General features: G+C 43.7%; 1 protein-coding gene across 1 annotated transcript; it reads right to left on the bottom strand.

Annotated features, from left to right (window-relative positions):
- Positions 1 to 1,020: 1,020 nt before the first annotated feature.
- Positions 1,021 to 19,133, bottom strand: LOC311296770 (uncharacterized protein). Its single transcript, XM_084418651.1, has 6 exons — positions 18,931 to 19,133; positions 11,156 to 11,278; positions 8,282 to 8,356; positions 5,124 to 5,246; positions 3,535 to 3,657; positions 1,021 to 3,168 (listed from the first exon to the last, which is right to left on the bottom strand). The coding sequence occupies exons 1-6, from the start codon at positions 19,049 to 19,051 to the stop codon at positions 3,083 to 3,085; spliced, it is 651 nt and encodes a 216-aa protein (XP_084274777.1). The 5' UTR covers positions 19,052 to 19,133; the 3' UTR covers positions 1,021 to 3,082.
- Between the last annotated feature and the right edge of the window lie 1,842 nt (positions 19,134 to 20,975).

Raw genomic sequence — 20,975 nt, 5'->3', positions numbered from 1 at the left:
GAATGTGTTTTGCAGAGCATTTACACCTGGACCTGGTCTTTTTTCTGATCAGTGAAAATTCATATAGTGGACAAGTGTAAAGAGGCCCAGAGTAACATGAAACAGCTCCCAATGACTGCAGCGAGAGTGTAACCTTTGATCTGTTAGGGCAAAGGTCAAGGGTGGCACCAGCTTTCTCTCATCATCTCTATGGAAACCACACAAAGTGTAATACTGGGGGTCTAGTTGTGTTCTGTCTAATTGTGCCTAGTTCCACATGGAAAGCATGAAGGCTGTCTTTATAGATGTTATAATGGACTACAAGTTTTGTCTTATTCCAAATGCACTCAGCTTTTCTGCATTTTCTTTTCATACTTTGAACTGCTTTTGTGCTTCTTCGAGGTGCTTTAGGTCTGCCAATCTTCTGATCTTTAAAGGAGCGATGACATCAATAACATTCTTAACTTTTGAGTCAAATAAATCAAGGATAAAATCAACAGAGTCATAAAAAGCACACTAATGTTCTCGTTTATGCATCTCTTTCTGGTGGAGACAGATCAAGCTTTATTGGCAGGAGAGATCAATATATCAAAGAAAGTACTGAAATTATCAGATCAGCTACGTCCTTTATAACAGTGGGTGAAATGTTTAGACCCTTAATGATAAGTGAATCTAGAGTGTGTCCATGATTGTGTGTGGGTCTATGTAGATGCTAAGTCAGATCAAATGTGTTTAGAAGAGTTATGAGTTCTTTTGCAGACAGTATTGTTTTCAGCATTATCTATGTGAATATAAAAAAACCCAACTAAAAGAACATTCAAACTCGGACAAAACTGATAGACATCTATAAATGGAGCAGCTATGCATCCACCTCACCTAACTGCTCTGCAGACACTTATAAAAGTAAAGTTAGCTCATTTAGAGGTTTTTCGAACTGAGTGGAAAGACAGATGTGTTGGAAATTCACCAGTAAATTAAGGCCACTCAATAAAAGTTTTTATATAATTTATTTGTATGAAATCTCAATGCAGGGTAGTCTCTTACAACCAAAACATACCTCAGAGAGTTACAAAATGAGCTCCAGGTAAAACAGAGAATTTATGCAGTATAATCATACATATTACTTATCTTTTTTATAGTTGATAGAATAAACAAATGAACAAAATCTCATAAGGCGTTCTACTTCCTTTTATTGTGCATGCACACTTTGTGGTTCATCCACATTGGTCATCATCCCTAAACATTTTATCGTCCTCCCAGGCCTAACGACTTTGACTACAGAAATATGCATTACTCACAAGTTGTTTCTCGCAGTTGACAGAAGTCAGAATGGAGATAGAAAAATAACAATATATCTTAATATATAGAGTGTCTTATACCAAGAGAGTACTTTGCTCAGTAATGAAAGCAGTGGTTCTCAACCTTTTTTGGGCCAGCGCCACCTATCCAATATCCAGGCCCCTGACCGCCCCCCACCCCCAAACTAATGAGCGAGCAGGAATGAGTGAGAGTTAACAGATGAAATAAGTACAAATTTGTCATTTATTAATAATCGAACTATACTCCACATTAATCCAAAACAAGCTATAAACTGCATTGGCATAGTAATACCAGTGTTTCTCACAAGATTTTTGGTAAATCTGTGGTGGGTGGACCTCGGTGATTGCAGAATATATTTCAATTATCCATCAAATTGTCATTTTCTCCTTACTGTCTTGCGAGTTAACAATAATGCCTGACTAGTAAATTACTTGAACAAAGAAAACATTTTGGCATTAAGGATTGGAATTAGTTAATGCCTAAACATTTTAAAGTTTTACCTTATAAATAGAATTTAGTTTAATTTTAAAATTCGTCGCCGGAGTGAATGGATATGGGAACATGATTTATTGAAAATATTTGAAAAAAATATAAGTGTTTCTTAAGTCAATACTTTTTAATGGCTTGTCAACTTTCCATTCCTCCGCTGCGCGATTCTAGTCAGCGCTGGATTCTAGGCACCACCGGATTGTTGTCAGCGCCAAACACATTTTTGAGCTCGTGAATGCTGATTCTAGTCAGTGCTTGAGCGCTGGTCTATGACTGGAAAAATAATAGCGTCGTTGCAAAAGTAACGATACATAGCTTAGGCTATATGTCGCATTAAACTGGAAGAAGAATCACAACAAGCGTATTGGTGAGAACACTCATTATAAACGATATACAGCATATAGCTACACACCCAAACTTGACTTGATCTTTCACACACACCATAGACGCGCGTGCACACATATGACAGCACGCTCTGCGCATATGTTTTACAACATAATTTAACATATACATAGTCCTAACACTTTTTAAATAGCCAACTTAAAGTGTTTATTACAAATAGCCTACATTACTAAATGCTTAAAATGAATAAAAGTAGCCTAAATGAACAAAAATTTGCGTTATATATTTAAACTCGTGAACGCCCCCCATTAACACCTGAAAAATCTTGCTTCCAACGCCCCACCTCACATTTGAGTGCCTCAGATAACTTTCAACATCTCTATACTTATCAGTCAAAATCTAACTGGCTTACAAGCATGATCTCCATTGGGAAGCGACCTGCTTGAAACCTTCAGTTTGTCCCCTTACATTATTAATAAGCAGTTAACTTTCTATATAAGCAATTACTTTGTCACCCTCCCCCAATCATGTCAAAAGCATCATATATTGAGTAGCAATATATGTAGAGAGTTTTCAGTACACATAGAATGTCTATAGACAGACTCTAAAAGCTGCCCGGGCCAAAAAATCACTGCAATACAAAAACAAATCAAAACAGTACTAGACTCCCTTGACCAAAGATTAACAAAATCATGTATAAACAGTAGCATTGATTGAATACACATAAGAAATAGTATTTCTCTAACATAGAATGTCTAGCTATAGACAGGCTCTAAAATCAGCCAGGGCCAAACATTTCTGCAAACTAATTGAAACAAATCAATATTTTTTTGTTTTTTTTTTGGGGGGGGGGGGGGAACAGCCACTAAATCAACAAAAAAAATAAGTCATCACCCCAACTGAATATTCCATCACAGTTTAGTAGTAATGACTACATGAAAAAATGGCCAAATTACGTGAGATTCGGCTTTATACAGAACATTTCATTTTTGCGCCCGAATTCCTCCATTACATCTCTGTAATCCGAATCATTGAGCCCTACAGAAGAAGAAAAAACACATGGATGGATGAATATTAGGTTTGTCCACCATTCAGAAATTTATTTGGAATTTGGAATGCCTTTTAAATTCTAATTCAATTCCTGAATTTAAACTGAGGTAACAAAAATGTGAAAATAATTAAATATAATTAACAAGTCAGAACAATGTAAGAGATCAACAGCTACAATGACCGATCACAAACTGTTTGGCTCCAGTTACAATTCTACATGTCAGTAAACTACTGAAATAATAGGATAATAAGTGTTTTAGGTTTCTACCTCCTTCTGTCTGTGTGTGTGTGTGTGTGTGTGTGTGTGTGTGTGTGTGTGTGTGTGTGTGTGTGTGTGTGTGTGTGTGTACTCACGGTAGCACTGTTTCCCATCAGTGTCTAGCTCAAATCCTGGATCACACACACAACGGAACGATCCCGGCACATTCACACAGCCATGAGCACATTTAGTTTTACCAGACACACACTCATCTATGGCTGAGAGAGAAAACAATTGGGTAATTAGAAGATGTGTCAGCGGAAAACTCACTAGGCTATGTTCAGACTGTCAGCAACAAAATGATTTTTTTGCATATCCAGACTTTATCCAGATGTGTTTCTGAAAGTCTGTGCAGCAAAAAAAAAAAAAAAAAAAAAAGATAAAAAGTGATTTTCCAATCTGATTTAAACCACATTTGTTGGTGGTTTGAAATGCGATTTCAATCAGATTTTCATAGATGTGTCTCAGTCTGGATGCTCTGGCTTTTCAAATCAGATTTCAAAGTAAATATTTTGTGTCATTCTTATCGTAACCCATAACAATAATGTCAAAACCAGTGACGGAAATGCTGGAAGTATTCATATTGTATTTAAATGGTAAGTCCAAAGTTTTCAGCCGTGACTACAGCACGGAACATCACACTATATACCAGTCTCCTTCCGCACTGTGACAGAACATTTATTTGCAGAGCGAGATGATGCACCTCCATTTTTCCTGCATTGGTTTTGAAAGCCTCATCATATACGTGAGGACACCTACATCATTACTAGAGCAACCCAAGCAGATTGGTTATGTCTGGACACACAAATCTTATTTGACCACTTGCAATTAATAATCTGCCTGAAAAGATATGATTTGAGAAAGAATAAAAGAATCTGATTTGCCTGCAGTCTGAACGCTGGATCCAGCATGCAAAACATGCCTTATGCTGATGACCAGCAATGCTGGATTCTTCAGCAGGTATGCTTTTAAATCTACACCTGTCGTTTCATATTGTCATCTATGATTTAGGTCTGTGTCATACCCGGTTGAAAAGACACCACTTGCCACTGGCATGCAGGGCTGCAGGCTGGGCAGACGGCGCTGTTTTTACATTCGGATCCTGTCGGGTCAGGAACAAAATTCAGGTCTAATTTTATTGGGTATTTAAGTTTATTTTTATACCGTCTCTAGTCTGTGTTTTTTTATTTTTATTATTATTTTTTTTATGCACATCGGGTTCGGGTGAGAAGAGAAGTTTGGGTACAGATTTTAGGACCAGAGAAGACCTCTAGTGCATAAATGTGCTTATGTGTAAGTGTGGCATTGTGTGTGGATGTGTGCATAGCATTAGCAGGGGTGACAGTCTCTTCATGGGGGAGAGAGAGAGAGAGAGAGAGAGAGAGAGAGAGAGAGAGAGAGAGAGCAGGACACACAAGGGGAGTGGGATTTGGTTTTACAGCACAGATGAAGACAGAACTGCTGTGGCCCGTGGAATTCCACTTTTTTAAACTTTTTATTATTTAAACACGACTCTCAAGGTTGTCTTCACTAGCTTTCCTTTTTCTTGGTAAAAATTGGAGTTATATATACTGTAAATCAGCTTTTAATGGTCTAAGCAGGCACACAATAGTTAAACAATATTTATCTATAGAGAAATCTCTATATTTGTGGCTCTATATATGACATGTCTGTGCACACGAACCTTCACATCCACGGAAGTCAGTTTCCATATTGTATCCTGGTCTGCAGCTGCATTGAGCCTGTCCATTCACATTACTGCAGATTTGAGAGCATCCACCATTTTGTTCCTTACAGGGGTTCTTCACTGAGAGAATAACAGTACAAACACAGACAAGTGTTCACACAACCATCACAATATTACTACAACAAGAAAGTAAGTCTAAGATGGCATATCTGTGTAAACTCACATTCACAGTGTTTGAAGTGTCTCTTGAGCTGGTAGTTGCTGCAACATTTACACTTGTACAGCTCAAATCAACACACCTGTAATCCAATTCCCCTCGGAGAGTGCGACACGTTTGCCCACAAAGATAGCTTTTTAATGTTGTATTTTGAAGCAGACATATGTATGCGCTCGCACTAAAACTCACAGCTTTTTTATTAAGGTGGAAAGTTTGTAGATTGGTAAGAAATTGTGCACACACAGAAACATTCAGGAACATAACTAGTTTTCAACCTACCAGTGCCCCATGAATTGTATAAATAAAACCGCTTCGCTACTGAAAGCTAAATTATTTCTCAGCAACAAGGTGATAACTTTGCTGTTTTTGTAATAAAATGTGCCTTCAAATGTGAGGTAGTTATGGGGGTTCGGGGGAGCATGCCAAAGATTTAGATTTCTCGGATCTACATATGTGCATTTTAAGGTGTTTGAAGTCCCAAAAAATTGGATAACAATGGCTTTAAAAGCATGTCAGTGGGCAGTAGCATAAATTATTTGTCAAGCAGATAACAGATTTTTCTAGTTGCGTGCAAATCCTGGAGATATTCTAGGATAGGCCGAAATCACTCACGTTGTGCATCTCTGTGTGAGACAGATTTCAACAATCACCAGTCAGAGACAGCAGCAAAGCCAAAGCACAATGAAATAAGGCAACTTATGATTTCGGGGGTTTACATAGGCTATTGTCCGGTTTCATATTTGTCAGTCAACTTTTCAAAATACATTTGGGGCTACACAAAACATTCGGGGATGACGCCGCATCTGGGGAGAGCTGTATAGACTCTGACTGGGTGCGTTTCTAACCTCTATGTCTTTTCTTTACCTAGAGAGTGATTGACTTCCCCCAGTGAGTGTGGATCACCCAGCTAATTGGCTAATCTCCCTCTCTTCGCTGATAATGTACATCTAGCCGGTTGTTATCTCAGAATAAACCCCAGACAGAGTGATGACCCTTGCATCAGCCTGAAGGAGGTTTATTCTGAGATAACAACCAGCTGGCTGTACTTTACCCCACTTATTACACTACTACTTGTCACATACATAAATAATTAGACACAAAATATTTTATTGAGTCTTTAAACACAAAGCTTCCGCAGAGAGAGCAGTTGCTAGCGCGGCAAGTTCAATCTAGATGGACATTTACGAGATACAGTATACAATCATACTATTTATTACATGGCATTTCACCACAGAAATAATTATGGAGATAAGAGATATTGATTTAAGTTTAATCTTTAAATTGTACCTGTTTGTATCTTATAATCCAACAGTGTACAAAACAATAGTCACAAAATGGCAGCAGCTGTGTTTGAATGAAACAAAAGAGAGCGAGCCCACGATACTGGAATGAATAATAAAATAACTGTACATAAAATATTGATTTGACTGAGTTTTGATATTTTTTAGCTCATAAAATGCAAAACTTGCACGAAGAAAACCTGTTCCCAGCCAGAGTATAGTGCCGCTGACTTCAGCAACCCAGATGAGCCTGTGTTATCTGTTTTCAGCGGTTATTATCCAGGAATTACATACCGCTGGATGACGCGATTAACCAATCAGAATCAAGTATTCAACAGAGCCGTGTAATACATATACATACATATATATATATATATATATATATATATATAAGAATATATATAAGAATACAAACACTTTTTTTGTCTTTTTTAGTGTTTTATAATAAGGGTTTTATAATCACTGAGGTCCCAAACTTGATCTAGATAGGGGGGTTGGGGGGCATGCTCCCCAGAGAAAGTTTTGATTTCTCTGATCTACATATGTACATTTTAAGACGTTTGAAGGTTAAAAAAGAGATCACATTAGCTTTAAAACCATGTCAGTGGGCAGTAGATATTTGTCAATACCTGCTTTCTCCTCATCTACATTTCATTTTTGTCTGTGTCAGTGTAGAAAGTAAATATGGGTAAAATTATATTTATATGTTTTACGAAAGGCTACCAGGAAAGCTAGGTAACTACGTTTATTAAATTAATTCAAAATATGTGCAATTTCAGTATTAACCTAATATGAAAACGGCTTCGTTAATGTTTCTTGTCCCCTCACGTTGGTTACTAATTATTAGATTATATGAATCACATAAATTATATAGGAATAATTTAAATTCAAAATGGTGAAATTAGAAAAAAACTTTACTAGTTTGCATCCCTAATTATTTTTGTTGGTAGTTTTAAAAGAGCTGTCAAAAATGAAATGTTTGTATCTTATCTTGCACATTATGACCGTTAACAGAAGCATCAAGCTGTGCTGGATCTTCGTGCTCAGCAGCTTCTGTGAACATTAAGCCTGTCTACTTTGATTTGATTGGTCATTTCAAATATTTTGACATTGACGACGAGCGGTGACAAACCGTTGAGGCAGTTTAGATGAGAAGATATTGGTGCTGTGCAATATTCTTGCAGCACTAAAGTAGAGTTAATCTTATGTAATTATTTCACAACCGTATTAAAACCAAAATTATATACACCTCGGAAAAATACAGAGATCAAAGACCTCGGTGACCTCATAGCTGGCTACGCCATGGACAAAGATTCAAAACTTTCTAGAGCACACCTGCATTCGCGCATGCTATAAAATGGAGTTTTGTTTGAAAGCCTATGCGTTCGACTGTACACATACTAATACAGTATACTTTTTTTTAAGTAATAATTTTAGGGATATAACATCAGCAGTCTGAGCTAGCAGATTTAACAGAGCTTCCCAGAATGCATCACTACAAGTGATACAAAGATGCCACTCAGACAGAGAGAGACTTCTCCATGATACGTGTGTGTGTGTGTGTGTGTGTGTGTGTGTGTGTGTGTGTGTGTGTGTGTGTGTGTGTGTGTGTGTGTGTGTGTGTTTGTAAGCATGCATGCATGTCTTAAAGATCTTACCTACGCATATGCGAGCATCAGAATGCATGCGGAACCCCTTGTTGCACTCACAGTGGCACTCACACTCATCATTATCTGTGGGGACAACATGCATAAATACACACACATAAAGAACAAATGATTCATCATCTGCCTTAACCTGATAAATTGAATACACCTGATAATATTTTGTTATTTATATTTTATTTTGACCTTTGTCTAAATATGACTGTAGAGATTTAGAAGGCTGTATTATTTCTCAGCAACATGGTGATAACGTTGCTGTTTTTGTAATAAAACAAGCTGTAGAACGTCTCGCTTACGTTTGTAACCCTCGTTCCCTGAAGGAGCTGAAGGAGATGCCACGTCGGTGACTGACGAATAGGAATCTCGCTAGAGAGGCCAATCTACTTTGAGTGTAACTAAACGAGCCAATGCACATTAGCATTCAATATTTGCATCAGTTGCTCCGCCTCACAGTGCAGGTATATAATGAGCAGCAGATACATTGCATCTTCAGGTTTTTGCTGAGGAGCCGAGCCGGTGACCCGGCCGCTTAGCTGGGTACATCCTACCCACTGTGAGTTACATGGAGTTTTACATATGGATTAACTCCGTAGTGCCGAACTACATATGGAATGTTTTGGGGGCGGCTCCAGCCTCACAAGAGGGGGTTCCTCAAGGGAAAGACAAGGGTTTCCATTTAGGAGCTATACCGTGGAAGAATACACATATAGGATCCACTCTGGGTCACACATATGGGCACCCAGCCTAGTACCAGTTTTTATGGATACAACTGAAATAGGCCTGGCGCCAGATGCTCTGCCACACCCGACTGCCAACGGTGACGGAGGCCTCGACAGGGTTTACCCAAGCGGGAACTCTCTGGAGAATAAGCGCAGTTAGGCCCAGCAATCCGATATACAGCTGGGGCCTCTCGATGCCTCTACCCTTTTGAGGTGCGAACACAGGAGGACAATGGCTCGACACGCAGGCTATAGAATCTAGCAAGGTGCCACAAACCAATGCCTAGGAGGATGCAACACTTCTTGTAGAGCGGGATCGGAACCTGAGTAGGCAAGGCACGCCTTGTGCTTGATAAGCCAAGGCGATAGTATCCACTATCCAGTGGGCCATACTCTGCTTAGAGACAGCCTTTCCCTTCTGCTGGCCTCCATAACTGACAAAGAGCTGGTCTGAGGTCCTGAAGCTTTGTGTTTGGTCCACGTACCGTCGCAGAGTGCGTACGGGACACAGCAAATCTAGGGCTGGGTCTGCCTCCTCTGGGGGCAGTTCTAGCAGGTTCACCACCTGGTCCCTGAAAGGAGTGGTGGGAATCTTGGGCACATAGCCAGGCAGGGGTCTCAGTTCCACTTGGGTGTCCACACAGCAGAAATGTCTTCATAGACAGAATCTTTAGATCTACTGACTGCAAAGGCTCTAATGGAACACTCTGAAGTGCTCTGAACTCTAAGCCCCAGAGTGAGGGTATGGAGGGAGGTGAAGGAGGAATTAACCATCCCGCCCCCCTAAGAAACCTGACGACCAGGTTGGGCTTCCCAATTGACTTGCCTCTTATGGGGTCTTGATATGCAAAAATAGCAGCCGTATACACTTTGTGGGTGGAGGGAGACAGCCTTTGCTCCAATCCTTCCTGCAGGAAGCCCACTCACTCAAACAGAATGATATCAAGTCCCTCCTAAGAGGGCTGAATGCTTGCCATATCAAATATCTGGAGCTCAGATGAGCAGCGGCTTTAGTAAAATAACTCTCCAATTGAGAGGAGGCCGAGCTACTTTCGTTCTCTTGCTAATTTGAAAACTGCAGGTGTGTGTGTGTTGAAGCAGGGTTGGAACAAAACTCTGTAGGGCTGTGGCCCTCCAGGAACTGAGTTTGACACCTGTGGGATACAGCATCAGGGGAAAGACCCTGACCCTGATCCAAGTCTTTCAGCAGATTGGATTGGTAAGCTTGAATCATTGCGAATCACTGTCATGGTGTGCAGTGAAGCACCAGACCTGCTGCGGCATATACCGGAGGTTTCAAGGTCGATGCCCGCCCACCCGCGAGATAGTTGGGCACAGATATTGTCCCTTTTGGGAATGAAAAGAGACGTAACGACAAAATAATAGAAACTGCAACAACAACAACAGACGCTTACATAGACAAGCACTTGTGAGGGGGGTTCACACTTACAAATAATCAGAAAGAGTAAAGTAGTATGCGTATTTGGCATGCTGTCCGAGGAGAGGACTCAGAGCTCTGTATTTTTGCCCCAACCCAGAGTAGCCTACTCCCCCCGTATTTCTGGTTAGGAAAGTAACCAGGTGAGTGTGAGGAGATGGGGTGGTGGAGGGATCCTGAAAACTGTTGAGGAACATAGGTGAGTCGACTGCGCATATATGCCTCATGCTGATTAGGTTGACATGTTGATTCCTGATTGTTAACTGCTGGTAATTGGATAGATCATTTGAACATGTTCCTCCCAAACTTTGTTAATAAAACATAATTTATGACATAGCCGCAACTTTAGTTTAAAATAATACAAAGACATTTTTATTCGTCATAACTTCTGGAGAAAAATAGCGCAGACACTGGACAAAGATGACAATTTCTAGAGTGCACGTGTCGACCACCTGCGTTCTCGCACGCTGTCAAATGGAGTATAGTTTGAAAGGCTGTGCGTTCGACTGTACTAGCATAAGCGTAAAAAAACTAAATATACTTTGGGCTTTAGAGTGATAACATCAGCAGATTGAGCTAGCAGATTTAACAGAGCTTCCCAGAATGCATCACTACAAGTGATACAAAGATGCCACTCAAGACAGAGAGAGACGTCTTCATGATACGTGTGTGTGTGTTTGTAAGCAAGCATGCGTGTCTGAAAGATCTTACCTACGCATGTACGAGCATCAGAATGTATGTGGAACCCCTCTCTGCACTCACAGTGGTATGAACCCAGTGTGTTCACACACGTCTGCTGGCAACCACCATTTAGCTCCTCACACTCATCCTTATCTGTGGGGAGAACATGCATAGATACACACACATATAGAACAAATTAATCATTGTCTGCCTTAACCTGATAAATGTAATACAACTGATAATAGTTAGTTCTCTTACGAGAGATACTCTCGTACTGCGTAGAATACGCTAGGGGAAAATCCTTTTCCACGAGAATACTGAAGCCAAAAAATTATCCTTTAATTTTGTATTAATGTAAAACGCGTTGCGGCAGCATACAGACATAGGCGAGGCAGCTCGCGCGCCTATTGGCTGGTCTGCTGGCAACTGCTTAAGCCTATCGAGCGAGACCTAGAGTGACGTCAGACCCAATGAGGGCGCTTCGCGCCCTCTGCGTCACGTCCCGCCGAGACGGGCGTGGCTTAGGTCTATAAATACCGCTCGCAGGCATTATTTCTCTGATTTTTCATCCTTCAGCGAAGCAACTCACATCGCTGGATCCGAGAAGAAGCCGCGCTGTTGAAGAAGCACCTCAGCGGGACGAGTCGACGAAGCTGCTGGCCGCGCCGCCTTCATCGCCTTCCTGCTGCGCTATCCAGCGCCCATATCCTTTATTGCACTGTGTGTGTGTGTTCGCCGGCGCGACGAGCTGCGTCTTTTTCAAGATGCCTGCTTGTGGCTCGTGCAAAGCCACACTCAGCGACGGGGACCGCCATGTCATCTGCGATTCCTGCCTGGGTCAAGAACATGCAGCTCTCGCGCTCGCTGATGGCGGCTGCCATCACTGCGAGCTGTTGCCATTAGCGACTGTGAGGACTCGCTTGGCACTGTTCAACGAGACTGCGCCCACACCTGCTGTTGTGCCGCGCCGTAAAAAGCGCCGCGCTCAGCGAATCCCGGAGCCCTCTCTCAGCCGTCAAAGCTCGCCGGTGCGCCCGCCTGCTTCTTCGGTTTCATCAGCTTCACTTCCGGACGGACAGCGGCCGCGGTCTGCCGCCGCTTCTGTCGATGACGCTGATGAGATCGACGCGCTGCTACGAGAGGGGGATTCCTGCTCTCTCATAGCATCAGGCAGTGAGGATTGGGCGAGCTCTGAGGATCCCGCCCCCCCTGCCCGTGCTTCTACGGGAAAGAGAGCGAGCATTGAGGCAGAGCTCATGCGCGTGCTCACTCAGGCCACGGCGAGCCTCGGCCTCGAGTGGATTACGCCTGAGCAGCCTGCTCACAACAGGCTGGACGGCTACTTCCTGCCTGGGGAGCGCGTTTCACCTGCATCCAAGCCAGCGCCCTTTCTTCCTGAGCTTCATGAAGAAGTCGCTAAGTCTTGGGGCTCCCCTTTTTCGGCCAGGACACGATCCTCTGTCTCTTTGGCGTTCTCCGCTGTCGACGACGCAAAGAACAGAGGCTACCACTCCCTACCGCCGGTCGAAGAGGCTATTGCAGCGCACTTATGCCCGCCCTCTGCTGGACGGCGTGCTAAGATGGCGCTGCCCTCAAAAGCGTCAGCGTTGCACACTATGGCCACGCTCCAGATATACCAGGCCGATCTCCTCCGCCAGCTGGACGAGAGAGGACCTGACGCAATCTGCGTGCCGGACTTGAGGAGCGCTACAGACTTCGCTCTTCGCGCCACCAAGTCAGCAGCACAGGCCATTGGACGGAGCATGGCCTCGCTCACCGTGTCTGAGAGACATCTGTGGCTTACGCTCTCTGACATGACTGAGTCAGAACGCACCGCGTTCCTCGACGCGCCGCTTTCCCCTGCCGGCCTCTTCGGAACCTCGGTCAAAGATTTCGCCGATAGGTTCGCTGAGGTGCAGAAAGCGACCCAGGCCATGAAGCACTTCCTCCCGAAGCGCTCCGGTTCTGCAGCAGGCCGTGCGAAACCGTCTGCTCAGAGCTCACAGCCTAAGCCTCCGCCCGCCGCCTCCTCTTCTCAACGCCGCCAAACCCAGAGCTCGAGACCACGCTCTCGCTCATCCGGCCGCCGCCCCGCCCCGCGTGGCCCGCGGCAGAAGATTGCGTTGAAGCCAGAGGCCCCGAAATCGTCCTAGCACGCCTAGGAAAGCGACGGTGTCCAAGTCCCGCTGCGGCCGGACTTCCACCAAAGCTTGCCGCTCGTCCAGTTCCAGGAAATGTGACTGGTCCAGCGTATTTAGCAGCCAACAAGCCGGTTCCATTACCCGCTTGCCTGCACACAAAAGCCGTTTTTACGGCTACCCAGATAAATCCCTTAAAGAGTGTATTTTCTGGTGTCCCGGCCACGGCCGACGGTGTTTCATGTGTAGAAAAAATGCCCACTACTCAGTGCCCATTCCTACACACAAGCACAGCCCTTCACACAGGGCCCGCGCACATAAAATCGACTCAGATCGATTGCGCTTCAAATGTAGCAAAAGTGCCCACTACCCAGTGCCCACAAACGCTACTTCCCACATGTCTCACGGTCCCTGTAAATACAGGACCAGTATGCATATGCTCTGCTCACGCGAGCAATGCTGTAAAGGTGGTGTATGTGCCCGCTGCTCTGCGCCCACGCCCACACACAGACATGAAACTAGCCCAGCCCTCCTCCTCTCAGCTAAACACTGCGGAGGAGTCGAGCGCGGGCATTCTGCCCGCTGTTATCAGCGCGCCCCCTGCCTCAGATGTCATGAGCGCGACGCTTATGTCACAGCACACAAAAGCCGCTGTATCGCGAGCCGATCAGAGCGTGCTTCGCATCCAGCCCCTAGCTACTCGCGCACCTGCGTGGGAAAAGCTTCCCGGGGTTTCGAGATGGGTGCTGAACATCATAAAAGAAGGCTATTCGCTGCAGTTTCGCCGACGCCCTCGCCGCTTCATGGCGCGCGTCGAGACCACGGTAGAATCGAAAGTAGCTCATCTACTTCGAGCCGAGATTTTGAAACTGTTGAGCAAAGGGGCTATAGAACCCCTATCTCAAGCTCAAAGCGAAGGGGGGCTTTACAGCAGATACTTCCTGGTGCCCAAAAAAGACGGGGGTCTCAGACCCATACTAGATCTGCGGCAGCTGAACAGAGCGCTTATGAAGCGCCAGTTCAGGATGCTCACAACCAGAAAAATCCTCGCGCATGTCCGCCAGGGGGACTGGTTTGTGTCAATAGATCTAAAGGACGCGTATTTTCAAATACAGATAGCGTCACGTCACAGGCGATTTTTGAGATTCGCCTTCGAGGGCCAGGCATATCAGTACACAGTCCTGCCTTTCGGCTTGTCCCTGGCACCCCGTACATTTACGAAGTGCATGGACGCAGCGCTCGCACCCCTCAGATTACGGGGCATACGAGTGCTGAACTATCTGGACGACTGGCTGATTCTAGCCCAATCTCACTCAGAGCTCGTAGAGCACAGGACCATTTTACTCGATCACCTCGAGAATCTCGGTCTCGCAGTGAACTGGGAAAAGAGTTCCCCAGACAGATTATATCTTTTCTGGGAATAGAGCTGAACTCGCTGCTAATGACAGCACGCCTGTCATCTCAGCGCACACTGGACATTCGGCGCGCAGCCGGCTCGTTCCGCTGCGGCGCGATAGTCCCTCTCAAAGCCTTTCAAAGGATGCTCGGTCTGATGGCCTCAGCATCTTCAGTTCTCCAGTTGGGCCTTCTGCGCATGCGCCCACTGCAGTTCTGGCTCAGAAAGAGAGTACCACGCACAGCGTGGGCCTCCGGCGCTTCGCGTCAAGGTCAATCAAGCATGCATTGCAACTTTGAAACCTTGGGAGGCAAAAGACTGGTACCAATCAGGTGTAAGCCTGGGGACTTCCTCGAGAGTGATGGTGGTGTCCACGGACGCATCCACCTCGGGATGGGGAGCGCTGCTCGAGGGCAGACCGCTTTTTGGCCAATGGTCAAAGCAGGAGAAGCTCTTACATATCAACTGCCTCGAAATGTTGGCAGTGAGCAAAGCGCTCACGCGCTTTTGTCCCCTCATAAAGGGACACCACATGCTAATACGTTCAGACAACGTCTCAGTGGTGTCCTACATAAATCGCCAGGGCGGCCTCAGGTCCCTGACTCTGTACAGGCTAACCAGGCGCCTCCTGATATGGGCCCGCAGCAATCTGCTCTCGCTGAGAGCAGCGCACGTGCCAGGGCTCCTAAATATAGGACCAGACAGACTGTCCAGGAACCAGGTTCCGACAGGAGAATGGTCTTTGCACCCACAGACAGTCCAGCTGCTGTGGAAGAAATTCGGCAGAGCGGAAGTAGACCTGTTCGCGTCTCAAGAAAACGCTCACTGTCCAGAATTTTTCTCGAAGAGCAAGGACGCGCTGACCCACGAGTGGCCTCGCCGTCCTCTCTACGCTTTTCCCCCCGTCTCCCTCCTGACTCAGGTGGTAGAACGGGTCAGGGAAGAAGGATGCTCAGTGCTGCTTGTAGCCCCACTTTGGATGAGCCAACCTTGGTTCCCAATTGTGATGCAGTTAGCGAGCACCGCCCCGTGGCCAGTGCCTCTGAGGAGGGATCTCCTCTCTCAAGCCAACGGCTCGATTTGGCATCCTCACCCAGAGCTGTGGTCCCTCCATGTATGGGCCATCAACGGGTACCCGCTGACCTCCCACAGGGAGTGTTAAACACTATCACACAGGCCAGAGCTCCGTCTACGCGACGTCTCTATGCCTCAAAATGGTCAGTGTTCTCTAGCTGGTGCACAGCTCGTGGTGTGTCACCCCTGCATTGCGGTGTGACGGAGGTTCTCTCCTTCCTACAGGAGCTGTTGGATAAGGGCAGGTCCCCTTCCACGCTCAAAGTCTATGTAGCGGCCATAGCAGTGTTCTCTTCGACCACGCTCGGCCAGTCTATTGGAAGGAACGATTTAGTCATTCGCTTCCTTCGAGGAGCTAAGAGACTGAATCCTCCCAGACCTCCCACAGTCCCTATATGGGACCTTTCTACGGTACTGGAAGCCATGAAAGGTCATCCATTTGAGCCCTTGCAGAAGATTGATCTTAAACACCTGTCTTTCAAGACGGCGTTTCTTCTGGCTCTCGCTTCAGTGAAGCGCATAGGGGACTTACACGCGCTCTCAGTAAGCGCGACATGCATGGAATTTGGGCCGAATGACTCTAGAGTTATACTCAAACCTAAGCACGGTTATGTTCCTAAATCCCTCAATACACCGTTCAGAGCACAGGTCATTTCCCTGTCTGCCCTGCCGGTCACTGAAGGAAATATGGACGAAAGCTCCCTTTGCCCAGTCAGGGCGTTAAGAGCTTATGTGTCTCGCTCGTCTGTTTTCAGACAGACGGAGCAGCTCTTTGTTTCGTTCAGCGGGCGTTCTAAGGGACTAGCCGCTTCGAAACAGACCCTATCCAGATGGGTAGTGGACGCAATAGCGCTAGCTTACACAACCAAGGGCATGCAGTGCCCGCTGGGTGTCAAAGCGCACTCCACGAGAAGCATGGCTTCATCGTGGGCATGGTCAAGTGGGATTGCCTTGCAAGATATTTGTATGGCGGCAGGCTGGGCCTCTCCGTCTACATTTATAAGGTTTTACAACCTAGAGGTTCCCGCACTACAGGCCAGACTACTGTCGGTCTAGTATGGCCAAAATCTCATAACTGGCGCTGTCAGTTATGCAGCTATTGAGTATTGCAATCCTTGCTCTATGCTGCTATAAGGAAGATAGTGGCTAACCCCCCTCTCTTCCAGGATTCCCTGTGAGTCCCCTGGGTGATTATGTACTGTATGACTGTATGGTATCAGATCCCAGCACGCACGGCGTTTTACAGTAGGTTCCCCTAGCGTATTCTACGCAGTACGAGAGTATCTCTCGTAAGAGAACGTACTCGGTTACTAACGTAACCTCGGTTCTCTCTAGAGAGAGGAACGAGTACTGCGTATCCTGCCGTGCCTGCACGCGCTCTGGTTGCTTCGACTATGAAAAACCAGAGAAATAATGCCTGCGAGCGGTATTTATAGACCTAAGCCACGCCCGTCTCGGCGGGACGTGACGCGAAGCGCCCTCATTGGGTCTGACGTCACTCTAGGTCTCGCTCGATAGGCTTAAGCAGTTGCCAGCAGACCAGCCAATAGGCGCGCGAGCTGCCTCGCCTATGTCTGTATGCTGCCGCAACGCGTTTTACATTAATACAAAATTAAAGGATAATTTTTTGGCTTCAGTATTCTCGTGGAAAAGGATTTTCCCCTAGCGTATTCTACGCAGTACTCGTTCCTCTCTCTAGAGAGAACCGAGGTTACGTTAGTAACCGAGTACGTTATTTACATTTTATTTTGTCTAAATATAACTGTCACGCTTTGCTAAGCGTGGTGTGAGAAAGAGCACGATGAAGAAGACTGATGTAAAAAGACTTTATTTAACAGAAGACTCACATAACCAAACTCAGTGTTAGCAGTTAACGAGAACCGACAACAGAGGAATGAAACAGCTAAATATATTCTGGGAGAAAACTAAGAGAACTAAATAGTCAACAGCCTGAAACAATGACTAATCAAATCAGTAACCATGGGGACAAATTGACAACCTCTGGCAGGGAGACTGTGAACAAAAACCAAATGAAGTCCAAGCATAATGAAACTGTTACAATAACTGTAGACATTTATAAAGCTACATTATTTCTTAGCAACGAGGTGATAACTTTGCTGTTTTTGTAATAAAACAAGCAGTAGAACTGCTTATGGTCTCAGCCAACTCAACACTTCATCACAACCTCTACATTCAGCTAGTGGTGGGCAGATCGAGGCTTCGTGGAACACTGAAACATTTGAAGCAAATGCGCCGTATTGTGTCGAGGCTTCAAACCAATCCGACACCCGTCTCCACGGTGACCCTTGGTGGCCAGAACAGTGTAAATGCAACACAAACCCGGCTAAACATGCATAAAAACACCTTTTACAAATCAATAGCAATTTTTTTATTGAAAGTAAAATCTATCAAATGCAATTATCTAATAATCTAATACGAGTATCAAATGTCTATATGGTCTTTTTATCAATGGTCAGGTGGTTTTTTATTTATTTAAAAAAAAAAAAAATTATGAATGGCTCAGCTAAACAGGCCAATAAGATAATATTAACTACCATTATACTAATGTCTAATTAAAATGTCTGCAAATGTATAAAACCGATCAGAGATCAGGTAAAACCCACAGTCAAATGTTCATTGGTTCTCAGTGACTCCTCATGATTCATGGGTTTAAGGAGATAATCGCCCCCAGCGGTGAACTGGGAGTTGTGATCGATGATCAGTTAAAAATCACAGACCACATTGCTATAACTGCCCGGCCCAGCATCCTTGCCTTATACAACATTAGGCAATATAACATTAACTTCCAGAATGCACTGTCAAACCTCTGCAACTGATCCAGAATGCTGCGGCAAGAGTGGTCTTTAACGAGTTGAAGAAAGCGCATGTCACACATCTCTTCATTAATTTCCACTGGTTGTTCCACCAGCTGCTCACTTCAAATTCAAGGCACAGGTGTTTGCCTACAGAACAACCACTGGCTCTGCACCCCTATAGCTAAACTCACTACTTCAGACATGTTTTCAGACGTGTTTTCAACAACACTTGACCCATTAATACTAAAACTTACCATTTACAAGTTCACACTTACAATGGGGTGGTGTATATATATATATATATATATATATATATATATATATATATATATTAAGAGAGAGACTGTTTTTAAGCAAGCATGCGTGTCTGAAAGATCTTACCTACGCATGTACGAGCATCAGCATGTATTTGGAACCCCTCGGTGCAATTACAGTGGTATGAACCAAGTGTTTTCACGCACGTCATCTCACGCACATCCTTATCTGTGGGGGGAACATGCATAAACCAATTTGGGGGTAGCCAAGGGAAAACATTAGTATGAAATGTGATCACCAGTTTTCTTCAATAATTTTACTTAACATAATCCAAAATTCAGTTCAACCCTTTTATTCAATTTAGAAGCATTTGAAAGGGAAAATATGGAGTTCAAATTTGTGGTGCAAATTCCCCTATGCACCTGACTTTTGAGTTTATCTGGGACGTCTCCTAATCAACGCCCCTAAACATATCCTGATCGACAAATTTATCCTCTAGGTCGTCTCCTAATCGATGACTGGGTCGGACAACGTCTCGTCCCATATGAACACTATCACTTCGAATAAGATCTCTAGTGTTCCACTAACCTGCTGCGCAGCAGTAACCAGACAGACTCCAGACAATACCTTAGAATATGCTTTAAGCACGGCCGGGAGGACCTCAGTTAAATTTCAGAGAGAATCCACTCGACAAAATTAGTTCAACATTTTTTATAGAATAAGATGGCATGGCAAAGGTGACATGATTCATTACATACTTTTTTTCCAATATGACTGGTTCTTTATATTTATAATTCAGTTAGTCCTTCTGTTACTTATAGGTAAAAGCAAATCTGGATTTCTTGATCTTTACTTCACCTTTTTACTCAAATTCATGAGGTTATATAGTTACACAACTGTCTAGTTTTGTTTCCCCTTTTTCTTATATTCAGAGATGATTCAGACACACTTTGGCTTGTGTTGGGGACATTTAGTTTACAAAAGCATATAAATGCTAATCCTGCAAGAAAAAGAAATGTTAGTTTGACTAATTAAAAAAATCTTCCACAATACTGTGTACAGAGTATCAGACATTGTCATTCAGCACATGAAATTGAGATGCCATTTTTTAGCTTTAAAGCCAGCCAACAGTTAGCATTTGACCTTCAAGTCCCTTAATGTAATTTGTATTGATTTACATCAATTTAAAACACTAATGAAAACAACCATTAGAAACAACTAAATAACAGTGTTACACTGCAGGACATCTGCTTACAGATCTTTTCGAGATTAGGTATATTGAACCTCTCAAATTCAGTGCCAAAAGTTTGTCTAAAAATCAAGATTTGTTACATTTTCATGGAAACTCTGGGGCCAATTTTACAATATGTTTTCTAGGAAGAATATTTAGAAATTCTGAAACAATTATTAATTTGACATATGTTATTCAAAACTAAGGACATAATGAAGGCTAAACTGTAATTTCATATGTCTCTCAAAATTACATCATGGCATTGAATCATATTGAGAAAATTGATAATTGAGCAAAAATACACATTCATCTTCATAAATAAATTCTAGATAAAGAAACTTGGCCTGGGAGGTCAATTGTACAGGTTACATTTCATTAGTAGTTTTGTTTTGTTTTTTAATTCACATGACCAGTTGCAAAGATCCTTGATAATTTTTATTTTTTAGAAGCATGCCAGACTCAGACCCAGTTGTTGCTCACATTCTCCATCTAACGGATGTCCTTCCCCAAGATGTCTCCTTGATGAGGGATTCAAACATTCGGATAGAGTTTGTTTAATCTGCAATGAGAACAGTTAAAACGTTTAAGTGCAGGAATATCTTGACAAAAAAAAGAATACGGTTGGATCATGATGGTGAGTGAACCCTTACGAAAAAGAAGTATACTTCAAGTTAATTTAATTAAGTAGCCTATACTTAAGGAAAGTTACTAGTACTAGTAGTATACTTGTAAGTGTACTATTTCAATACTGCTTGGGACTAAATTGGCCCACTTTTTATTATATAAAAGTATACGTTTAAGTGTACTGTAAGTGTAACAGTAGTAAACTAGTTCACAACTACATTTCTCATTTTTACTGCATCTGTACTACAAGTGAACTTAAAAGTTCTATTTTAATACTAATAGTGTTTTTTTTTTTAGTTTATGAAAGTGCACTTTG

This window comes from Rutilus rutilus (genome assembly GCF_951802725.1).
Source record: "Rutilus rutilus genome assembly, chromosome: 9".
NCBI lineage: Eukaryota > Metazoa > Chordata > Actinopteri > Cypriniformes > Leuciscidae > Rutilus > Rutilus rutilus.
Note: the sequence above shows the minus strand (reverse complement) of the source record. Positions and strands in the feature narration are given on the sequence as shown.

Bases quoted from the DNA above. Each gene is read 5' to 3' on its own strand.
- LOC311296770 (XM_084418651.1), bottom strand. From the start codon at position 19,051: ATGCATGTTCCCCCCACAGATAAGGATGTGCGTGAGATGACGTGCGTG. The intron at 11,279-18,930 runs GTAAGATCTTTC...TTCTCCCCACAG, and splicing joins TGATGCTCGTACATGCGTAG to ATAAGGATGAGTGTGAGGAG. The intron at 3,169-3,534 runs GTGAGTACACAC...CTTCTTCTGTAG, and splicing joins TGATGGGAAACAGTGCTACC to GGCTCAATGATTCGGATTAC.